Below are 21,460 nucleotides of genomic sequence, written 5' to 3'. Positions count from 1 at the left end.
CTGTTGTCCAAAATTTTCTATTAGTGGCTGCACCGTCAGTAATGACACCATGGACTTTAGCACCAATATTTTCTAATAATGAAATAGCCTGTAATAAATTAATATAATAAAAATATTGCAATTCCATATTTTGCTAAATTAAACGCATACCTTAATTATAAGCTGTGCAAGCATTTCTCCTGATACAGGACCCCTAGAGGCAAATACTGCAATCGGTTGAGAATAAGAATCCGCTATTGGATGAAACATTATCACCAAACCATAATTTGCCTTTTCATCAAGATTTGATGATTGTGGTCCATCATTACCAAAGTCAACTAATCCAGTATAATTGAGTTTTTTAGAGTTGACTAAAATATTTTCTCGAAGATGTATTTCATCAAGTAGTATTATGCCGTGTTTTTGTTTATCTTCTTTTTTGTCTAATACTTTTTTGAACATGTCAAAAAATTTGTATCAAAACCACAAGGAGTATCTATTAGAGAAAGATACCTGAAAAATTTTTTTTTATTAAATATAGTATATATTATTATTATATTATCTAATATAAAAGTATTATTTATATTTTGTACTCGTGTAAATAAATGCTCATTAAATATACATATATTTCTCATAGAATTACTATATAATCTAATATAAAATAATATTTATTTTTGCCAGCTAAAAATTTAATATTACAAAATAATATTTTAACATGTTTATATATATGTACCTTTGTATAGTTCTTATACATGAAAGAGGTAATATTTGGTTATCTCGCAAAAAATTATATGCAGTGGATGATTTCATGCGCATCAACATACATAATAGGATCCACTCTTCACTATATCGCCGAGATTTTAAATTTGTACATTTTGTGGCTTGAATTATTTCACGCATTACATTAAGTTGATTGTCAGGAATTTTTTTATCTCTTAATCGATCTTCTATAGTTTTCATGGATATTTTTTCAGCTTTTATTTTACAATTCGTAAGATCTTCTTTTAATTTGTTTGCGACATATTTGCTTCTTTTTCTTGCTTTTTCTGCCTTATAATACTTGTTCCGCAACAATAATATTTTCTTTTCATTTTGTGTATTTGTTGACACTCTAATTTTTTTCATTGATTTTATAATTTTTGTTCGGCGAACTTTTCGTTTACTGACTTTTTTACATTAGAACAAAATTTACATTTTTTTTCTAAATGTGATAATATTAATGGACATTTATTATGTCTCCAAATGCCAGAGATATCTTTGTAAGTCAAATGATATCCTATTTCTTCAATTTCATTAGTAATATTATTTGCGCCTAAGCACATTAAAATTATTTATAGAATATAATGTTTCTCTTAATTGTTCTATACTTTTAATAGTGTTGTGTATTTGTATATCAAATGGAAAAGCTGCAACAGATTGTTTTAAAATATTTACTTCTAATTCCATGTTTTCTTTCAGTACGACTTCTTTTTGTGAATAAACACTGTATTTATTTTCAGAGTTTTTAAGTGCATTGACCATTGGTACATAAAAAATCAAAAGTTTTATATTATTATTGAAATACTTTAAATATGTCCATTGTGGCGGCATATAAAATTGTTTAGTATTAATAATATTAATTATATCGTCAAGTGATAATTCCAAATTCTTTCTTTCTTCCTTTAATATTTCATTGTTTTAAAACAATCTCTTCAGTTGCAACTTCTTCTTTTTGAACGTTCTGCACATTAATTTTTATTTCTTCTGTCCCTTCTGTCCAAGGAAACTGGGTTGGTATTGTATTTTTTTTTAAACGTGGAATTTTGAATGGTGCAGACTAAAAAATATAATATTAAAATTAAATTTTTAAGTGAATCCTAATTCTACTAATACATTACATGGTTAATATTTATTGATATTAACTTTAAGAGGAAAAATATCAACTTTATATTAATTAATTAACATACTTACTACACCAAGAATATGTCCATTTTTATCATAAATAGTGCGGTGCCATAAGATGTCACTTTTTAAAAAATGTTTTTCGCAAACTGGTTGCTTTGCTTTTACAATAAAATCTTTTCTTCTTAAGGCTGCTTGCCATAATTTTATGGTTTCTTTATCATTTGGCACATAAAAAAATGCACTTTTTCTTTATTAGAATCGTACCCAGAGGTACATCCTGGAGCAATACACCGTGGCATATTATAGAAAATCACAGAAAATCACACTACGCACTTGACACACTTTTCTATGCGTTTTACTCGACCTACTCGACCAACTCGACGAACTCGACTAACCTCTTTGACATGTAAATATATATATCAACCGGCATGAATGTTTAGTAGCGCCGCGTAGCGGATAGCGGACATTATCTAGCCACGCGAGAACAAAGGATTTTGAGAGCGTGTCAGGGGGCTGATCAAAGCATTCCCTTACGGAAAAAAACTACAGCGGATTAGAGAAAATTATATTACAGGAACTACATAAAAGTATTACACAAAATTACAGACTGAAGTATTGTAATATACTGTAATATTTTCGTACTATACGCTCGGATTACAGGAAAATATTACAGGATTACAGGACTACAAGATTGCAGTCCTCTTAATACTAGAGGACACTGATTTCCGATATTCACCCGGCATAAAAAAAAAATTATTTTTTTCTTAGTTTTATTACTTTTTTATAACTAAATTTGTTTCTTAAGATGCAGTCTATGATTATAAATATTTTCTTGTATTTGAAAAACACACTTACCTTGGTGGGATTCGAACTCGGGACCTCGGGACCTCTGGATCGTGAGCCAACTGCCTTACGTGGTAGACTACTTCTTAATTTGATGTAAGTGTTATATATAGTCTACATATGTCATAACCAGCACAAATATATAATTTTTCAAAAATCATCTTAAGAAACAAATTCAGTTTAAAAAGAGTAATAAAATTTTAAATTGGATATATGATATAATATTTCTTAAAGTCGGGTGAATGTCAGAAACCAGTGCCGGCTCATTATGAAATTACTTATAAAATATGAAATTAAAAAATAATAAAATGTGGTTAAAAAGTGATACATTAAATCTAATAAATTTCAAACAATATTTATAGAAATAATTTATATATATACAGCTGCATTGAAGTAAAAGTATACTATATATGGAGGTGGAGGGGTAAAAACCACAGTGGTGTAACTCAAATTTTTAAAAATATTTTCTTGTGTGCATAGATGCAATCTGTACAATATATAAATTGCATCTATGCACACGAGAAAATATTTTTAAAAATTTGACTTACACCACTGTGGTTTTTACCCCTCCATATATGATAAGACTCGCTATTTCAAATTTTATGGATTACTGGTAGCATTACGTTTAATACACATGTGTAGTAGTGTATTACACATTTTGTAGATTACATGTGTAGTCTACTACACAAGTCACTTACCACACGTGTAGTATATTACACATATAATGGATTACACGTGTAGTCTACTACACAAGTCACTTATCACACGTGTAGTATATTACATATATAGTGGATTACACGTGTAGTGGATTTCACCCTTCATGATTAGACGTGTATTCCATATTACAGGGATTTCACGCACTAAGTAATTACAGCGTGTAATAACTACAGATTATTGTGTTCCTTTCTGTGATAACTACAGGTGGTCCTGTAGTAACTACACAAGTGCAATATTTACTGGCTGTAGTTTCTTTCCGTAAGGGTTACGATAGATGTAGTTGTAGCTTAAAGGTGGAAGCACATAAAATTGCAGGAGCCATGGGCAGAATGCAGAAGCCATATGCGCATGCGCTATGGTGTCTGCATTCTGCCTTCTTCTTCTTCTTTTTCTTAAGTTTTTTGGCTCCTGCCTCCTAACAGAGGACAATACGGCCTCGTTGCAATAGCTGTTTGTTTTACTAAGGCTGCATTCGGGGAGCGCGCTATTAGCGCTATTTGCTTATTCTATCCTTGTTCTACACTTAATGAGCGATAAAGATAGAATGATGCAATAGCGCTAAAGCCCCTTGCACAATAGGCGATAGCGATAGCGATAGCGACAGCGACAAAGTTGCCGACAAAGGTATAGCTTTGTCGGCAACCTTGTCGCTGTTGCTATCGCTATCGCTATCGCCTATTGTGCAAGGGGCTTAATAGCGCGCTCCCCGAACACAGCCTAAAGGTGCGATTTCACGATGACGCTCGACGCTGGATTCGAGCGTCAAATCTGGTCACGTGATAGATTCAGAGGGACGCGAAATATAACCTAACCACTGGATTGGCTGAATTCGAGCGTCGAGTGTCAAAGCTAAACACAGTTTAGCTTTTTGGCGCTGTTTGACGCTCGAATCCAGCGTCGAGCGTCATCGTGAAATCGCACCTTAAGTCGACTATTTAGAAGTCGACTTTTAGTCGACTTTCCGCCATTTTTAGAAGTCGACTAGAAGTCGACTTATAAAAGTCGACTTGCCGTCGACTTTCCGTCAACTGTGCTCTTAGGGTATTGTAGATGGGCACTTACTGCTTAAGTTTTACTGCTTAAGTTTTTCTATGTGCCACTGCCTTTAAGTACAATCTTAAAATGTCATTAACCAATCACAAAGCCGTATTAGCATCTTAAGACATTACTTACGACATTAAGACGGTCGAAGGCCCGGTCTACAATGGATGTCGTAACTGTCGTAAGTCGTGAGTCGTAAAAAATTGACCAATCATTAGTTGATTATTCTCCTCAAATTCGACTGTAATTGGTCAATTTCTTACGATTAACGACTTACGACAGTTACGACATCCATTGTAGACCGGGCCTTAAAATAAGAACCGACTATGAATACCGACCACGTATAAATAGATACAGTTCACTCAGGCCAAAACCCGTGAAATGGTTTACACACTCAACAATGAGTCTTGTTACACGGCGGCCGTTAATCGGGTTTAGTAACATCCATATAGTTATAACTACCGATGTAAAATGTCGTATAAACGCTAGTTACATCCGGTTTTAAACCAGCAGTTGTTATTACTCTACATATTCCTTCGTGTAAACGAGCATACGTTATAAGAAGTTACAACTACAGATGTTACTAAACCCGATTAACGGCGCCGTGTAACAGCGGTCCATAAGATGGAAAAGGAGAAAGAAGGACAGACATACGATTTCCACACTCAACATCATGGCGGACCATTTCACTTCAGGGGATCGATCAACCTCATAGAAGTTAGCCGGACAACTTCGACTTATGACATTTTTTTTTACGAATCGATTGTTAGTCGTTTGTTATTGATTGTGTTAGACTAATTAGAACGTTTGTTAGTTAATAGTTTTTACGTAATCACGAAAATAATTTTTAGTGTTAATTTAGCCGGTAAATATAGAATTCTTTACAATTTTCGGTTCAAACCGGGGTCAATCGATGCGGAATCGTTTGTTAGTTCCGAATATACTAATTAAAACGTTTGTTAGATCACGGTTTCGCTTAAAAAAGCGAAAAACTGTATATCGTTTAGCTGCCGGAAAGTTGGGGTGAGACGTAGAATATGTGGTGGTTTCGGAACGCATTTGTCCGAATTGCCCGATACGTAATAGTTCATCTAAACGAGAAACGTGCTTAAACTATTTTCAATTTATTTATCAGATTTGCTTGTGCCTAATACCTGGCTACATTTCACGTGCAAAAATATAGGTAAGTGTAAAATGCAAGGTAAATATGCAGAATAGTGGCTTCCTCACCGATTTCGTTGAACTTAGGCTTAATCGATGCGTTTTTGCGTGAAACGAAAGAATCTGGCAGAAAAAAGTGTCGCTCTGCCCCGCGAAGCGAGATATTAATGCTAGGTCTACAATGCGAGTCGCAAAGTCGTGAGTCGCAAGAATTGACCAATCACAGTCGAATTTGAGGAGAATAATCGACTGTGATTGGTCAATTCTTGCGACTCACGACTTTGCGACTCCCATTGTGGACCCAGCATAACAGTTATGCTGGGTCTACAATGCGAGTCGCAAAGTCGTGAGTCGCAAGAATTGACCAATCACAGTCGATTATTCTCCTCAAATTCGACTGTGATTGGTCAATTCTTGCGACTCACGACTTTGCGACTCGCATTGTAGACCCAGCATTAAAGTTGACGATTATCAGGTTATGAGACCTGTCATACCGACAAGATGTAGCGACTACTTCTTCTTCTTCTTCTTCCGTTTAATGGCACTTAAGTTCCGATCGGATAGTAACGGCCATTATTCCATTCTGTGATATGTCGGCTCAGCACTTCTTCCTCTATGAAAGCGGCCAGGACGAACCACTAGTCGTAAAAGCCGCAAGCGGCGTCGTAAAAAAAACGTTATAGGCCTCGAAAGGCGCCGATACAATGCAGACAGTAACAGTCGCAATACTTTAAAAAAAATTTTCTTTCGGAACACGTCCGAACACGATCGAGCCCGATCGTCAACTCGCATGTAGCGACTACGAACATGCCCCGCGGTCACATGCGGATGCTCCGTGGCCGCACGCGCATGCTCCGTAGCGACATATGTAGTGTACTTCGACGCGTCTTACTTAAATAAATATCTTGTCATTTACAACCTGCACATCTTAGGCTGAGTTTCCACTGAGCGCGTCACGCGTCGCGTCATCACGAGTTAACCAATCAAATCATCCCATTTTGATACCGTCACAAGTAATGTAATAAAATGGGATGTTTTGATTGGTTAACTTAGATGACGCGACGCGTGACGCGCTCAGTGGAAACTCAGCCTTAATCTTACAATGGCATACTGATACTCAGTCCAGCAATTAAACAATAATCCGTGGCTTGCGATTCAGGACATCATTGGCAATGCAAATACGTGGCCGAAATTTATACGGCAAATGTTCTGGGATAAAAATTTTACGGATCATAACCGAATGATTATTGTCAATTTTGCATATATAAATGTGGTATCGGAAGAATTTTTGCATGATGATTAGCTTTCACGTTAAAAAATGCATACACAGCTGAGAGGAAGCGCAATATTGAGTATAGATATCGATATTTAAATTATGAGGTAATTCTTTCAATATTAATTGATAACTATAGCAAACAATAGTGGCCGCGGGGCATGTTCGTAGTCGCTACATCTTGTTGGTATGACAGGTCTCATAACCTGATAGTCGTCAACTTTAACTGTTAATATCTCGCTTCGCGGGGCAGAGCGACACTTTTTTCTGCCAGATTCTTTCGTTTCACGCAAAAACGCATCGAATAAGCCTAAGTTCAACAAAATCGGTGAGAAAGCCACTATTCTGCATATTTACCTTGCATTTTACAGTTACCTATATTTTTGCACGTGAAATGTATAGCCAGGTATTAGGCACAAGCAAATCTGCTAAATAAATTGAAAATAGTTTAAGCACGTTTCTCGTTTTGATGAACTATTACGTATCGGGCAATTCGGACAAATGCGTTCCGAAACCACCACATATTCTACGTCTCACCCCCACTCTTCGGCAGCTAATCGATATACAGTTTTTCGCTTTTTTAAGCGAAACCGTGATCTAACAAACGTTTTAATTAGTATATTCGGAACTAACAAACGATTCCGCATCGATTGACCCCGGTTTGAACCGAAAATTGTAAAGAATTCTATATTTACCGGCTAAATTAACACTAAAAATTATTTTCGTGATTACGTAAAAACTATTAACTAACAAACGTTCTAATTAGTCTAACAATCAATAACAAACGACTAACAATCGATTCGTAAAAAAAATGTCATAAGTCGAAGTTGTCCGGCTAACTTCTATGAGGTGATCGATCATGTATCTTTTCCCCTAGGACGGAAACGTGAAAAGTGAAAAGTTTATCTCTTTCTATTCAACACCAATAGAAAGAGATAGTTACATGAAACTTTTCACTTTTCACGTTTTCGCTCTAGGAAAAAAGTTACATGATTGCTACCCTGATCAAAGGTGCCAACACGGAGTGGACCTGCTGTATCTACTTATACTATGCCCGAGATCCGAGTGAAGTTTCCGAACGCCTATATAGTTCACTGTTTCGAACCGGAGAAACCATCGGAGAAACCGTAAGCACGATGGTAATTTGAGGTTGTTTGGAGATGCGATTATTGTAAGTGAGCGTTTAAAGAGATGTCGATAAGCGATCGTTAATATCCCAGTAAGCAAAATGATAGCAGTTTGTCGGCAGAGTGGTAATAGATTTGATCAGACATGTCAGCACTCAGCAGACTGACATCAATTGCGTTCGTATTCATGTTCTGCCAGCAGAATCTGCTAACATAGGGCGCATTCTGTTTCACGCATGATGCGCATCATGCATGAAATGGAATGCACCCATAATCAGACAGCAGATTGGCGGCAGAAACCGCGCAGAGCCTGTACCCCTATTCCGTAACTCTTAAGCCCCTTGCACAATGCCAGGCAACAGGCAATAGGAACAGGAAATAACCAAAAAATCGTTAATTACAACCCAACAAATTCGAATGCTATGATTGGTTGGCAACAGGCAATAGGCACAGAATTTCCAACGTGACGAAAACTCTGTGTCTATTGCATGTGTCACTGTTTATTCTGCATTTATACATGATTTCTGATTTCTATTCCCTGTTCCTATTGCCTCAATTGCCTGTTGCCTGGCATTGTGCAAGGGGCTTTAACGACAGTGGGAGCTTTCCAGCAAGTGACACAAGCCGACACAAACGTCGTTCTATCTTTCTTTTTTGGCAATGAGTAACAAAGACAAAACGATACCTGTGTCGACTTGTGTCGCTTGCTGGAAAGCTCCCAGTGTCGGTATCGTTATGTTGTCGTTAAGGTGCCAATTCATGAGACGCTGAAAATGAGCGTCAACAAGGTGAACGTGGTGGTTTCGCTTTGACGCTAGCGTCAAAAAAATGAAGTTGAATTTGTTTAATATTCAGCGTCGTCGCTGAATCGTCGTTAATCGTCCCAGTACAATCAAACATTAGACTTCGAAATACGTAAAATATTAATTATTTTCAAGTAATATCTTCAAGTAATAATATTTTATAGATACATATATAAATAAAAGATATTATTTCTGAAGATTTTTGCTTGCTGAAAATGAGCGTCGAGCGTCAACGTGAAAAGGCACCTTTACGCAGGTATACTATATGGAAAAAAAGCTGCGCAACTGTCGTTATGAGCACATAATGACGCATAACGAGTTACAGAATCGCATTACTGTGGCCGCAGGGGGAAGTGATCCGCGCAGTTCCTTGGGCCCAACGAATCTACGGCATCAACCCGAGTTCAAGACACCGCGGACATACACATACAATTACGCATAGCACATACATATACACATCCCCGACTCCCGAGTTTGAAGAATAATTAAATCGCATTTTTGTAACAGCGCCATTCGTGGCCTACGACTTTGCCGAGACACGCCGATTACGGTTACTACGACAAGAGGTTCCTCCTGGCCATCTTTTGAGCAGGTATTGCTTGTAGGCCATAATATAAGAAGAAGAAGAATCGCACTACTGAACGGTTTCAACAGGGTCTGCTCGATTTCTACAGCTGCAATCTGCTGTTTGATTATATTAACAGACTCTGTTATACTTCTGTTGGCGTTCTGCTGACATCATGTGATATATCAGAACTGGCATTAAGGGTCACTATTTCCAACGTCTGTTAACCTCTAACCGACGTTAACAGACGGTTAACTTTTCAGAATAGCGAATAGAAATTGGTTATTTTGAAAATTAACCGTCAGTTAGAGGTTAACAGACGTTGGAAATAGTGACTTATGACAATTATTTATCAAAATAGCCAATTTCTATTCGTTATTCTGAAAAGTTAACCGTTGGTTAGAGGTTAACAGACATTGGAAATAGTGACCCTTAAATCTGTAATGTTTCTGCCGACAAAATTTGTAGCAGATACTTAGCAAAATCTGCTTTCAATAGACTTGGCTGTTTGGGATTATAAATATAGTACAAAAAATTAAATGATAAGAATGTATATAATCTTGTTGTTAGGCTATGGGCAGGGCATGCTGTGTTTTGGGATGTCCTTCGGGAGGAGACGCCCCGTCACATCAGATCCCTAAGAACCCTGCTCTCTTCCAGAAGTGGAAAAGCATGATTTACTCTGAGAAAATTCAACATCTTACCGACGAGCAGATAAGCAAATGTGCCGTATGCTATCGGCATTTTGCCGACGATGACTATCTAGTAACCTTCCGAGTAAGGAAGTTGAAACGCGGTATTGCACCTTCTTTAAACTTGCCAAACAATCCGACTTCTAGCATATCTAATGTGATTGAAATAGAATCGCAAACATCGACTACCAGCACGAGCATGTTTGCTGTGAAAGACGTGATAGAGGTGACGGAAAGTCAAAGAATGACCAGTGTACCAGAAATGACTCAAATTGCGTTATTCCAAGATACTCCGGAAGAAGATGATTCCTACTTATTCAATCAGCCACAGACTTTACCGGGCAAACATACTGACCTAACTAATTCAACAGCAGAAACATTTAAATTAGAACATAGAGAAAAAGTATCAAGAAAAAAACAAATAAAATTAACCACGGTGCACTTATCTCTATTTCGATGTAAGCAACAAGCCAAACAATACGAAAAGACACCTACGATACAAAAGCTATTATCTTGTCTCACGTCTACTGAAATTGCTTCTATTAAAAACAGAATACGAAAGTCAAGATACTCCCCAAAGATATATGTAAGAGTGTATCACGATATTGCAAAAAGGAGGGCCCTTGGTCAGTTATGAAATCTAATTTATCGTAAGTCTCAAAGTCGAGAATAAAAGATCACAACGGGAAACTTATTATCTTCTATTTTTGGAATATCATAATAAGAAGCCAATCGTGTTACTTAAATTGGCAAGAAAGAGTTAATTTCATCATAATAAGTGCATATTAACAATGCACAATAAGTTTTATCATAATAATCATAATAATAATGTATAACAATGTAAAATAATAATGTAAAATAATGTAAAATAGTAATGCAAAATAATGTTGTATCTTCACAACAAGATAATTTTCGCTCTCATACGGTATCATGTATTACCTCTAATTATAATAATTATTTTTTAAGAAGAATACTAATTATACTAAATGTATATATTACTGCAATTTTTGTTGCATGCACAAGATATCATTTAACTTTTATTTTTTTAGATGATAAAAAATGCTTTAGATAGGATCTTCCTCTGCGTATATTGAATTAAGGAGATTAGTTGCTCAAATCAATATGATAAGAATTATTTGAAATTTATGGAGGATATTCGTCTATGGGAATCTGTCGTCCATGCCAAAGTTGAAGACAATTGTCTGCATGGTTGTCGAGTAATGAAATTATTATACTCTTGTCTCTCTTTTATATACGGGCGACATAGCAAAAATTTTACCTAACTTGTAATGTAACTTTCGAAAGCATATTAAAAATGATAAGAATTTAATGAAAATAGGTGCAAATAATTCTTTACATATTTAGGAAGAACTTTTTCGAAGACTGAAATTATTTATCTACATAGTTATCAAGAAATTGTAAAAATAAAACAGGACCACATTAATTTTTTTCCACATTTTAACGTGGATAAATAACGTATTTGGGTTTCAATTGTACAAACAACTCTTTTTAAACCTTAAGAAACAGCAATTGAATGCATTCCACATATTTATTTGCTAAAATTCGTTTATTTCACGCGATGATAATAATCTAACTTATATGCTTTTCCCCTGTCGCGCCGCCTGCCCCGCAGCGGAACGTCAACTCACCGAACTCCGACGGGGTCGATAATTTTGACCGTTTTCTATGTTCCGGCCTATATCTGTCCTTATCTAACGAGATATTTGCGATATATCTGCCTTTGTCAGATTGCAACGGCATGTACTACACTTCGTGTGTGTACGTGCATAAAATCAGTTGGATGAAAAATCTTTCTTATTAGGCTTTCAATCTTAGTTTTAATGGTGCCAGTGCCACGCTGTTCTTTGATCTAGTTCGAGGTGCGGGACATTTTCGATTTATACACGTAAGCTATATAATTTGTATATAAGCGAACGTGTATGTAAGCGAACGTTTCCTTGAAGTGGCAGCTCTAGTAGACCGAGAGCTGGCTACGAAAATACCAACGTCATTTGTTTAAGGAAATTTTCAACCTCAAACGATTGTGGCAATGTTGCAAATCAAGAAAGCGCAAGTCTGGCTGCTGGCCGGTGGTGCGTTTAGCGGGGGCGTACGCCCTTAGCTGTAAAATATCGAGGATGAAAAACGTCATATGTGTACGGCTAAAAATTTTTTTGCGTGTACTATATAATATTGTAAAGTACTTGCAAATGTTGCCAGACCTGTAGGTGGGGTCTAAAGTATTGCCAGATCAGGGTATAACTGCTTAAGGGGGTATACCACCTTTGAGCATGAAATTTAACCTCTTTTTCACGATTTTTTTTAACATATAAGGAATAGAGCAATCGAAAATCGGCCTTAAGGGGTCTTTTTATTATACATTGAAGATGTAAAAAAAAATTTTTTTGTACATAAAATTATTCGTATATAAAATATACACCCTGTCAAAAGAGGCCGTGTGCGTCCAGCTGGTGTACACGATTTTGGCTGACTGGTATGACCTAGAACAGAAATCAAAAAAAATTCTTAATCTGTAATAGATTGGTTATGGAGGTACGTAGGATTTTTGAAAAATACTGATTTTTGCGAAATTGACACTAATTTGAACAAAAGTGTCCAAATTTACACTGAAAAATCGTGTATAAAATAGGTTCCCAAAAAAAAAACTAACAATCCAATTTAAAAACGGCTACGTACCTCCATAGCCAATCTATCACAGATTAAGAATTTTTTTGGATTTCTGTTCTAGGTCATACCAGTCAGCCGAAATCGTGTACACCAGCTGGACGCACACGGCCTCTTTTGACAGGGTGTATATTTTATATACGAATAATTTTATATACAAAAAAATTTTTTTTACATCTTCAATGTATAATAAAAAGACCCCTTAAAGCCGATTTTCGATTGCTCTATTCCTTATATGTTAAAAAAAATCGTGAAAAAGAGGTTAAATTTCATGCTCAAAGGTGGTATACCCCCTTAAGCAGTTATACCCTGATCTGGCAATACTTTAGACCCCACCTACAGGTCTGGCAACATTTGCAAGTACTTTACAATATTATATAGTACACGCAAAAAAATTTTTAGCCGTACACATATGACGTTTTTCATCCTCGATATTTTACAGCTAAGGGCGTACGCCCCCGCTAAACGCACCACCGGCCAGCAGCCAGACTTGCGCTTTCTTGATTTGCAACATTGCCACAATCGTTTGAGGTTGAAAATTTCCTTAAACAAATGACGTTGGTATTTTCGTAGCCAGCTCTCGGTCTATAGGTACAAAAGGTGCAACATCAACTAGTATTAAATATATTTTTCTTAAGTTTTTAGTCTTAAATTTACTATCCTGCACAATATTTCTGTAGGGGGAAGTGGGGCACATTGATACGATTTTTTTCAAGAGTTAAATAAATAACTTTGCAGATAGATTAAGATAAATGTAATAGGTTAAATTTAAAGGCTTGTCCTTCTACTTACGTGTTTTGATTGCCTTTTTGCTGTCGGTTAATAATAAGAAATGTTATAACATTTTTTGTAAAAAATGAAATTCGTATCAATGTGCCTCATATGCGGGGTACAATGATACGGGCATGGGGCACTGATTCTCAGTGATCTATATTAATATTATTCAGAAATAAATTGGATTATTATTCAAACAAGCTATGTTTATTGTATATAGAGATATAGAGATATTTATTTATACGGAATTAACAATTTTACGGCATCTTCATCAATATAGACCCTATCGGTCTTTTTTTGGTACGTTCTTACCATTTTCGTCTAAAATAAAATAAAAATATCTTACTTAATACTATAAACTACATAGATACATATTGATATGTATCAAAGTGTTCCACGAGTCAGTGTACGAATCTGCCCCACAGCTACTACGTTTACGCGAGCTTTACTTCTGTAGTAACTTACGATAATTCCTTCGCGTAAACGAGTGATTTATCGTAAGTTACTACAGAAGTAACGCTCGCGTAAACGTAGTAAGCGTCATACATAATAAAATATATTCTCAGCCGAAAATAATACAAAGTCATGTCAATATTTTCGACAAATTAGTAAGAGATATACTGTTTCTTACTTTTGACGAAATATTTATTTAGTATTAATCAGATTAATGTGAAAAATCACGCTTCAAAGACTTTTGAAAATATTTACCTGAGAGTACGCAAAACACGTTTATACCTGTCATTCATCAAGTGGCTACTGCTCGCGTACGAAATTTGGTTAGGTTATTCGTGTATCATAACGCCATATATGCATGAATACGTGACCTTCTTAGATGTTTCTTCTCATGCAGAGATATGATGACTGTATCAATGTTCCCGCTGTATCAATGGTCACCATTTCCCCCTACGTACTTTAAACGTGTAAATGGATTTTCCATTCTGTAAAGCCAATTCGAAGAAAATTGGTCTAACTGAAATGTCGGTAATTGCCGTGATTCCAGGATACCCGTTTGGCTACTATACAGACGAAAAAGATTCAAACGGTAATGTTGGGTGCAAAATTCCAATATTATGTCGATACAACGGTAGTTTTACTGTATTTTTAAAAACGAATACATGAAATATACATTTATAATTATATGTATGTATAATTGGTAGAAGGATTATATTATTCTCTGAATAGATCTCTGAATGCTATCTTACCGCTAACGACGTCACAGAGAGTATAACGTATCCTTTCTGAACACATAATCTTGACGGGGATTATTCTGTTGAGCACTTTACTCGCCGGTGACGAATACTTTTACTACGCGAGAGAATCTCTATACTGACAATAAATAGTGATAAATATTAATATCCGTGCGATCAATTTCGAAGAAGAAGTGAAGGGGAAGAGGGAAAATAGCCGATCGAATTGGTACAAATCAGAAGTACACAGCAAAAGTTATACTCTTTAGGATCGGTTGATCTGTGCGAAGTGTTCTCGAGCGTAACATACATCCAAAATCTGATAAATTACGTTGAAAAATATTTTCATTTAACACATTTACATTAATTTCTATACATCTTATTGATTTATTCTGGAGGTGCTGGATATGCAGTGCATTGCTTTTTTAAGGTATGGTTCTTTACTCCTTTTTTTTATCTACGTTCACTAATTACAAAATTACAATCCAGAACATGCTCGATTCTACGACCGATCTCAAAGAGTTCGTGTTCGTCGTTCGTGATTTAGAAGTACTTTCCCTTAAGTTGCGTAATTATTACCTACAGAATATTTTCTGGGGTTTTTCAATTTACAATTTTAAATTATGCGCTAAGTAAAAAAAATATTGACTTAGAGACGAGTTAATAAAAAATTTCTTAAGTTTTCAAATTTCGATCAAAGGTCCTCACTTTATAATAATTTGCTATAGTCAATTTATTTAAAAAAAGGAAAAATATATACTGGCTTAGTTTACACCGATTACTTGATACGCGTATTAAATAGTAATTAAATAACTAGTAAATTAGTTCGATTATTGGCTGATCAGTTCAAATATACTATTTGATACGCGTATCAAGAGATCGGTGTAAACTAGACCACTATATGTACATACAATATACATATACTAATAGGTTAGATTCCGATAACTTTGGCGCCTTAATTTGACAATGGTTTCTGGTAGTACTTCATCGCTGAACAAAAAATTATATAGGTCTTATAGGGCTAACCGCTCTGGTTTTCGAGATATACAGTGTTAAAGTTGGTAAAACTTTAGATTAAAGGCGACCTCACCGATTTCAATGACCTTGGTATATGTTGTCGATATGAAACGAGGTGCCACATGGGTTTACAACTTTTCACGCGTAGAAAGCCGACGCATGTACCGGGTGGTAAAAAATTATATGTCATGGCTTTGACAGGTGATTCTCCAGATCGAGATCGGTAAAGATCTGAAGAAAGTTGCATCCGCAAAATTAATCTTGACCTTGAAATTCAAGGTCAATTTTTTTATTGGCTTAAAAAATTCTGCTCATCAAGAGGAACAAAAGTCTTAAAGAGACCATAGGTCGCAAATGACCCCTTCAACCTAAAAGAAAATTATAAAGTTGAAAAAATTGGGATGTGCAATTTTGTTGTGAATTGATAAACTACTGCCTCCACGCATACACTTTCCACGCGAAACGAGGTGCCACATGGGTTTATAACTTTCCACGCGTGAGTCGGAATACTTTTTTCAAACTTTTTTTGTTAATAACTTTTTAATAAGCAACGAGCGACGATTAAGTTATAAGAAAAAGTTACTCAGAATTATGTCCTTGACAACATATATCAAGGTCATTGAAATCGGTGAGGTCGCCCTTAATCTAAAGTTTTACCAACTTTCACTGTATATCTCGAAAACCAGAGCGATTAGCCCTGTAAGACCTATATAATTTTTTGTTCAGCGTTAAAAGTACTACCAGAAACTATCGTCAAATTAAGGCGCCAAATTTATTGGAATCTTGCCTACTAATATATAAAGAAAAAAGGGAGAATCAACTTAAGGATGTATGGGTGACATCTCAAAGCATTACCAAAAATCTAAAAATTTCATAGATTGTTCTATTATTACGTCTAAGTATCTGTGTAAAATTTCAGCACAATTCTCTTACTGGTTTAAAAGTTATTGTAATTAAGGATGTATTGGAGGTATTTCAAATATATTCAGAAAGTGCTGTAAATTGTTTCTAAATTAAATTAAAAATACTCTGTAAAATTTTGAAGTTATTTAAGAGTTATTTAAGTTTAAAGTTGATAAAATTAACATTATTCCTTATAGAGAATTGACACTTTGCTGTAAATATAAATAAAATATAAATAAACCATTAAGATATTTCTTAAACTTTTGCTTCCTCATAGAGGAAGCTTTGTTTTCGTAAATTCGTATATGAACCTTTGATTGCGTATAAAGTTGGTTCTAATCAACCAAATTTAAAAGAATTATATATAAAATAGGGGTAGAAGAAACCAAAGAAAAGATTGTTTTTTGAGTTTTTAATGTCAATATGTTCAGAATGTTTTAAAACGTCGAAATATTGCATTAAAAAAAATGTCGGTATGTGTGTATGTCTGTGCCAAATTTACAGAAATTTCTATAACTCCAAAACTGATCAACCAAATCTTAACGAATTATATATGAAATAGGGGTAGAAAAGACTGAAGAATATAATAGAATTAATAAAAATTGTTAATAATAAAGGGGTTACCGATTTCTGTTAAAAAAAAATAACTAAGTTTACCGAAATTTCTATAACTCCAGAACTAATTAACCAAATCTTAACGAATTATATATGAAATAGGGGTAGAAAAGACTGAAGAATATAATAGAATTAATAAATTTTGTTAATAATAAAGGGGTTACCGATTTCTGTTAAAAAAACAGCCAAACTTACTAAAATTTCTATAACTTAAGAATTGATTAATTATATTTTTCAGTCTTTTCTACCCCAATTTCATATATAATTCTTTAAGATTTGGTTGATTAGATTCAGCTTTATATGCGGTTAAAGGTCCATAATTTTGATTGCTTCCTCTATGAGGAAGCCAAAATAAATAAATATAAATAACTATGGCTTAAAATAGAGGAAGCAATGCAGGTTTCTACTTGCTTACTTAAAAAATATGAGGAAGCAATGTACAAGTTTCTACTTGCACCCTGTTTTTATGTGTAAAACATACATCATTGATATTGTATTTTAAGTTTCAAAATTTTTTGCCACAAAAAAATTTTTTTAATTATTTAAACAATACTAATTATTTAAATAACAAAAAATCATACTCAAACTGTTAACGGTAATCCCTTCTAACATATAAAAAATTTTGAGTTGTTTGACATACATGCAAAGTCTTCTTTTATTGAAAGTTTAACTTTTAGCAAGGACTGTACGACCCATATATCCTTAAATTCGATTAAAATTGAAAAATTTCAAAATCTGTCTTGAAAGTGTCTTTTCTATCATCGATTTAATCAACACGCTCAAAATTACTCGATCACTGACTCGCGTAGCATTTTATAATTAAAGTAACTGAAATAATAGATAGAAGAGAAACTTTTTGTCTCGCAAGCATGAGGAGACGCGGATCGAGAGAAGATTTAATGAGCTTTGACAGATGAGAAGTCTGTCTGCCGCGGCAGAAGCGAATTAAGTTCTTTGGAATCCATGAATGAGAATCGTATATATACGGAATTTACGTGCGTGAGAAGCGTCATCCGATTTTTAGGTCGCTTTTTTAGGCCTTGTGAGGGTTGATTTTCGTTTTCTTAAAATAGCATTTTGAATCGCATGTTCTATCACTCTTGAATAATCATCTGGATCGACTTGGCCGTTTTATACGATTAGATAAATAAACGCGCTCCTACACGGTACGGGAGCAGTTTGTGCGTTGTGATACACAAGTGATCACAAGATCGATAAAATCGATATGTACGTGGCTGCCTCTCTAGTCGAAACGCGCGCGTTTGGACGAGCTATAAACGCCGATCAACATCAGAATGTGTACTAATTTGATTGTATGTCGCCTGGTGCAATGTTGATCGACTCCGGCATTTATATATTCCCGGCAATGTGAAGCAAGGCGGATGGAGCAGTCGAGTCGAGAAGCGGAAAATAGAACTATAAAATAGAATTAACTCAATCAAATATGTAATTTATTAAAAGTTTAGAAGTGAAAATAATCTGGATGCTATCCAGAAAAAGTCAGAAAAAGTCTTTTCTAACCAGTGGTTAGAAAAAGGATTCTCTCTGGCATCAATTTCTTATTTTCTTCAAATAAATCATCTCAATTGTACGAATCTGATCTGATTTGAATAACAATGCAACGTGAAAATAATGACGAAGCAACGGTAGCAATAGAAAGATATGTACATACAATGATATAATTTATATAAATATGTAATATTATACTTTACATTATACCATAAATATATAGCACACATATATTATATGTATATTTATGATGTAAAATTACCACAAATACTCGAAATATATAATAACTTATTTTAAAAAATATTATAAATTTATATTTTATATCATAAGTAATAATAAATAAATGAATAAATAAATGAATAAATAAATAAATATATACATATGTATATATACATATATACATATATATATATGTATATATACATATATATTCATTATTTAAAATTTCGAAAAATATAAGTTTTACAGAAAATTGTTTCGGATAAAAGTTGTGCGGTTTAAAAAGATCTATTTACTGATTTTATCAGTTTGGATTTGGATGGCGTCGTCAAGGTAAGGACAAGGTCATCTCGAATTTTTGAAATGGACCCCTTATATTGTAGTATATCGTTTGAAAGGATATAAAATAAGAAACATTTTGGCGCAAACCAGAGGTCGTTACCAGTTTGGGAGTTATATAAAATTGGGTTTTTCAAAGTTTGACTCTAAATAACTCCCGAACGGATCGACCTCTAGTTTGCAAGTTTGCGTCAAAATTTTTTTTATTTTATGCCCTTTCAAACGATATACTGCAATGTGGAGGGTTTTACTACAAAATTTTTCGGGTTTCCATACTTTTTCCTCACCATGTATATGTTACAGTTAAAACCCGAAATCCGTCAAAACCCGAATTTACTGGTAAATTCTAGTTTTAACTAAGCCAGCTCGGCAATTCGCGTTCTAACTGAAATAATTTAGTTAAAACTAGAATTGACTGATTGCTCTTAGTGAATTCGCGTTTTAACTGAAATAATTCAGTTAAAACTAGAATTAACCGACCGCTTTAGTAAATTCGCGGTCTAACGTGTTCTCTTACAGTCAAAACGCGAAATCCCTTAATCGGCAATACTATACATTATGTGTTACGCCCAAACACCGAAATCGCTCAGTGAGCGAAAAAAACATCCACAACGCGTTGTGGACGGTGCTGATCATCCAAAGACCGAAATGAGATATTTTTTCGGTGTGTGGTTGTTTTTATTATCCACAACGCGATGTGTGCATTTGAGAAACGTCCACGACGCGTTCTGCATAACTTGCATGTACTTTAAATTATAAAGCGAGATTCACGCTGCCTACCGGCGGAGGTGGGTGCGGGAGGGGGGGCCGAAGGCCCCCCCTTGCACCCCCGCGCGCGCGCGCGCGCGCGCGTGTGTGTGTGTGTGTGTGTGTGTGTGTGTGTGACGCGCTTTAAAAGTATTTAAGTGTTTAAAGCGCGTCAACTAACCTATGTAGATTAGTGACGCGCTTTAAACACTTAAATACTTTTAAAGCGCGTCACTAACCTACATAGGTTAGTTGACGCGCTTTAAACACTTGAATACTTTTAAAGCGCGTCACTCACACACACACACACACACACACACACACACACACACGCGGGGGGGTGCAAGGGGGGGCCTTCGGCCCCCCCTCCCGCACCCACCTCCGCCGGTAGGCAGCGTGGACCTCGCTTTATAATTTAAAGTACATGCAAGTTATGCAGAACGCGTCGTGGACGTTTCTCAAATGCACACATCGCGAATTCACTAAGAGCAATCAGTCAATTCTAGTTTTAACTAAATTATTTTAGTTAAAACGCGAATTTACTAAAACGGTCAGTTAATTCTAGTTTTAACTGAATTATTTCAGTTAAAACGCGAATTCACTAAGAGCAATCAGTCAATTCTAGTTTTAACTAAATTATTTCAGTTAGAACGCGAATTGCCAAGCTGGCTTAGTTAAAACTAGAATTTACCAGTAAATTCGGGTTTTGACGGATTTCGGGTTTTAACTGTAACATATATATATGTGTGTTTGTGTGTGTGTGTGTGTGTGTTTTGTGTGTGTGTGTGTGTGTTGTGTGTGTGTAATAATATAAAATACTATAATAATAAGAATTGCCTTCTCCTCTCGAATGCTCGCTTGGTTTGACGATCATTCGGCAGATATTGCCGAATCATTATCGCGATCGATCATTCCTCTCACTTCTGACTATCGTGCTGCAAAAAAGTTCAAACGCAGCTCGTCCAACGCAGCTCTTAAACGAAATGCGTGTGGTGCGTAATACAATCTACTTTCGATATTTCTTGATACATGTAAATGATTGTCCGTGATTGTCCGTATTTGTACGTAGAATAATCACACTTTGACATCTCTCCTCCGCGAATCTTTCCGTATGCTTATCTTACGCGAGAAAAAGGAGTTGGAGGGGGGAAGAGAGGGAGGCAGGTGGAGGCCTCGATGTCTCCTAAAACCGCCTTGTATTACTTTCTTCAAGTATGATGTGTGTGTGTGTGTGTGTGTGTGTGTGTGTGTGTGTGTGTGTGTGTTGGGGAGTGCTTAACGTTAAAGACACTTAACTTTGTATAATCTCACGCTATTAGAATAATAATTATACACAAAGGTTTTTTTCGCTTTTTTTCTTTTTAGTTGTAGAATTGTAAA

At 35.3% G+C, this 21,460-nt stretch overlaps 1 protein-coding gene, 1 long non-coding RNA gene and 1 pseudogene across 5 annotated transcripts; 1 reads left to right on the top strand and 2 right to left on the bottom strand.

Moving 5' to 3' along the window:
- Nucleotides 1–593: 593 nt before the first annotated feature.
- Nucleotides 594–4,114, bottom strand: LOC139786595 (uncharacterized; annotated as a pseudogene).
- Nucleotides 4,115–7,916: 3,802 nt separating this feature from the next.
- LOC139786596 (uncharacterized) lies at nucleotides 7,917–11,633 on the top strand. Of its 4 annotated transcripts, XM_071725751.1 has the most exons (4): nucleotides 8,076–8,940; nucleotides 9,027–9,084; nucleotides 9,154–9,570; nucleotides 9,964–11,006. In XM_071725751.1, the coding sequence occupies exon 4, from the start codon at nucleotides 9,967–9,969 to the stop codon at nucleotides 10,720–10,722; it is 756 nt and encodes a 251-aa protein (XP_071581852.1). In that variant the 5' UTR covers nucleotides 8,076–8,940; nucleotides 9,027–9,084; nucleotides 9,154–9,570; nucleotides 9,964–9,966; the 3' UTR covers nucleotides 10,723–11,006. The 4 variants fall into 4 exon arrangements, with proteins under 4 accessions (XP_071581851.1, XP_071581852.1, XP_071581853.1 ...); XM_071725752.1 differs by adding an exon at nucleotides 11,135–11,633 and having other exon boundaries at nucleotides 8,076–9,570; nucleotides 9,964–10,735; XM_071725750.1 differs by lacking the exons at nucleotides 8,076–8,940; nucleotides 9,027–9,084; nucleotides 9,154–9,570 and adding an exon at nucleotides 7,917–8,069.
- An 804-nt stretch (nucleotides 11,634–12,437) lies between these two features.
- LOC139786598 (uncharacterized) lies at nucleotides 12,438–20,070 on the bottom strand. Its single transcript, XR_011722352.1, has 2 exons — nucleotides 13,179–20,070; nucleotides 12,438–12,586 (listed from the first exon to the last, which is right to left on the bottom strand). It is a non-coding gene; the product is annotated as an uncharacterized lncRNA (long non-coding RNA).
- Nucleotides 20,071–21,460: the final 1,390 nt, after the last annotated feature.

Source organism: Temnothorax nylanderi, unplaced genomic scaffold (assembly GCF_030848795.1).
Source record: "Temnothorax nylanderi isolate EJ_2023f unplaced genomic scaffold, tnyl_v1.0 TNYL_tig1085_pilon, whole genome shotgun sequence".
Classification (NCBI taxonomy): domain Eukaryota; kingdom Metazoa; phylum Arthropoda; class Insecta; order Hymenoptera; family Formicidae; genus Temnothorax; species Temnothorax nylanderi.
The sequence above is the reverse complement of the archived record's forward strand: the minus strand, read 5'-3'. Positions and strand labels throughout refer to the sequence as shown.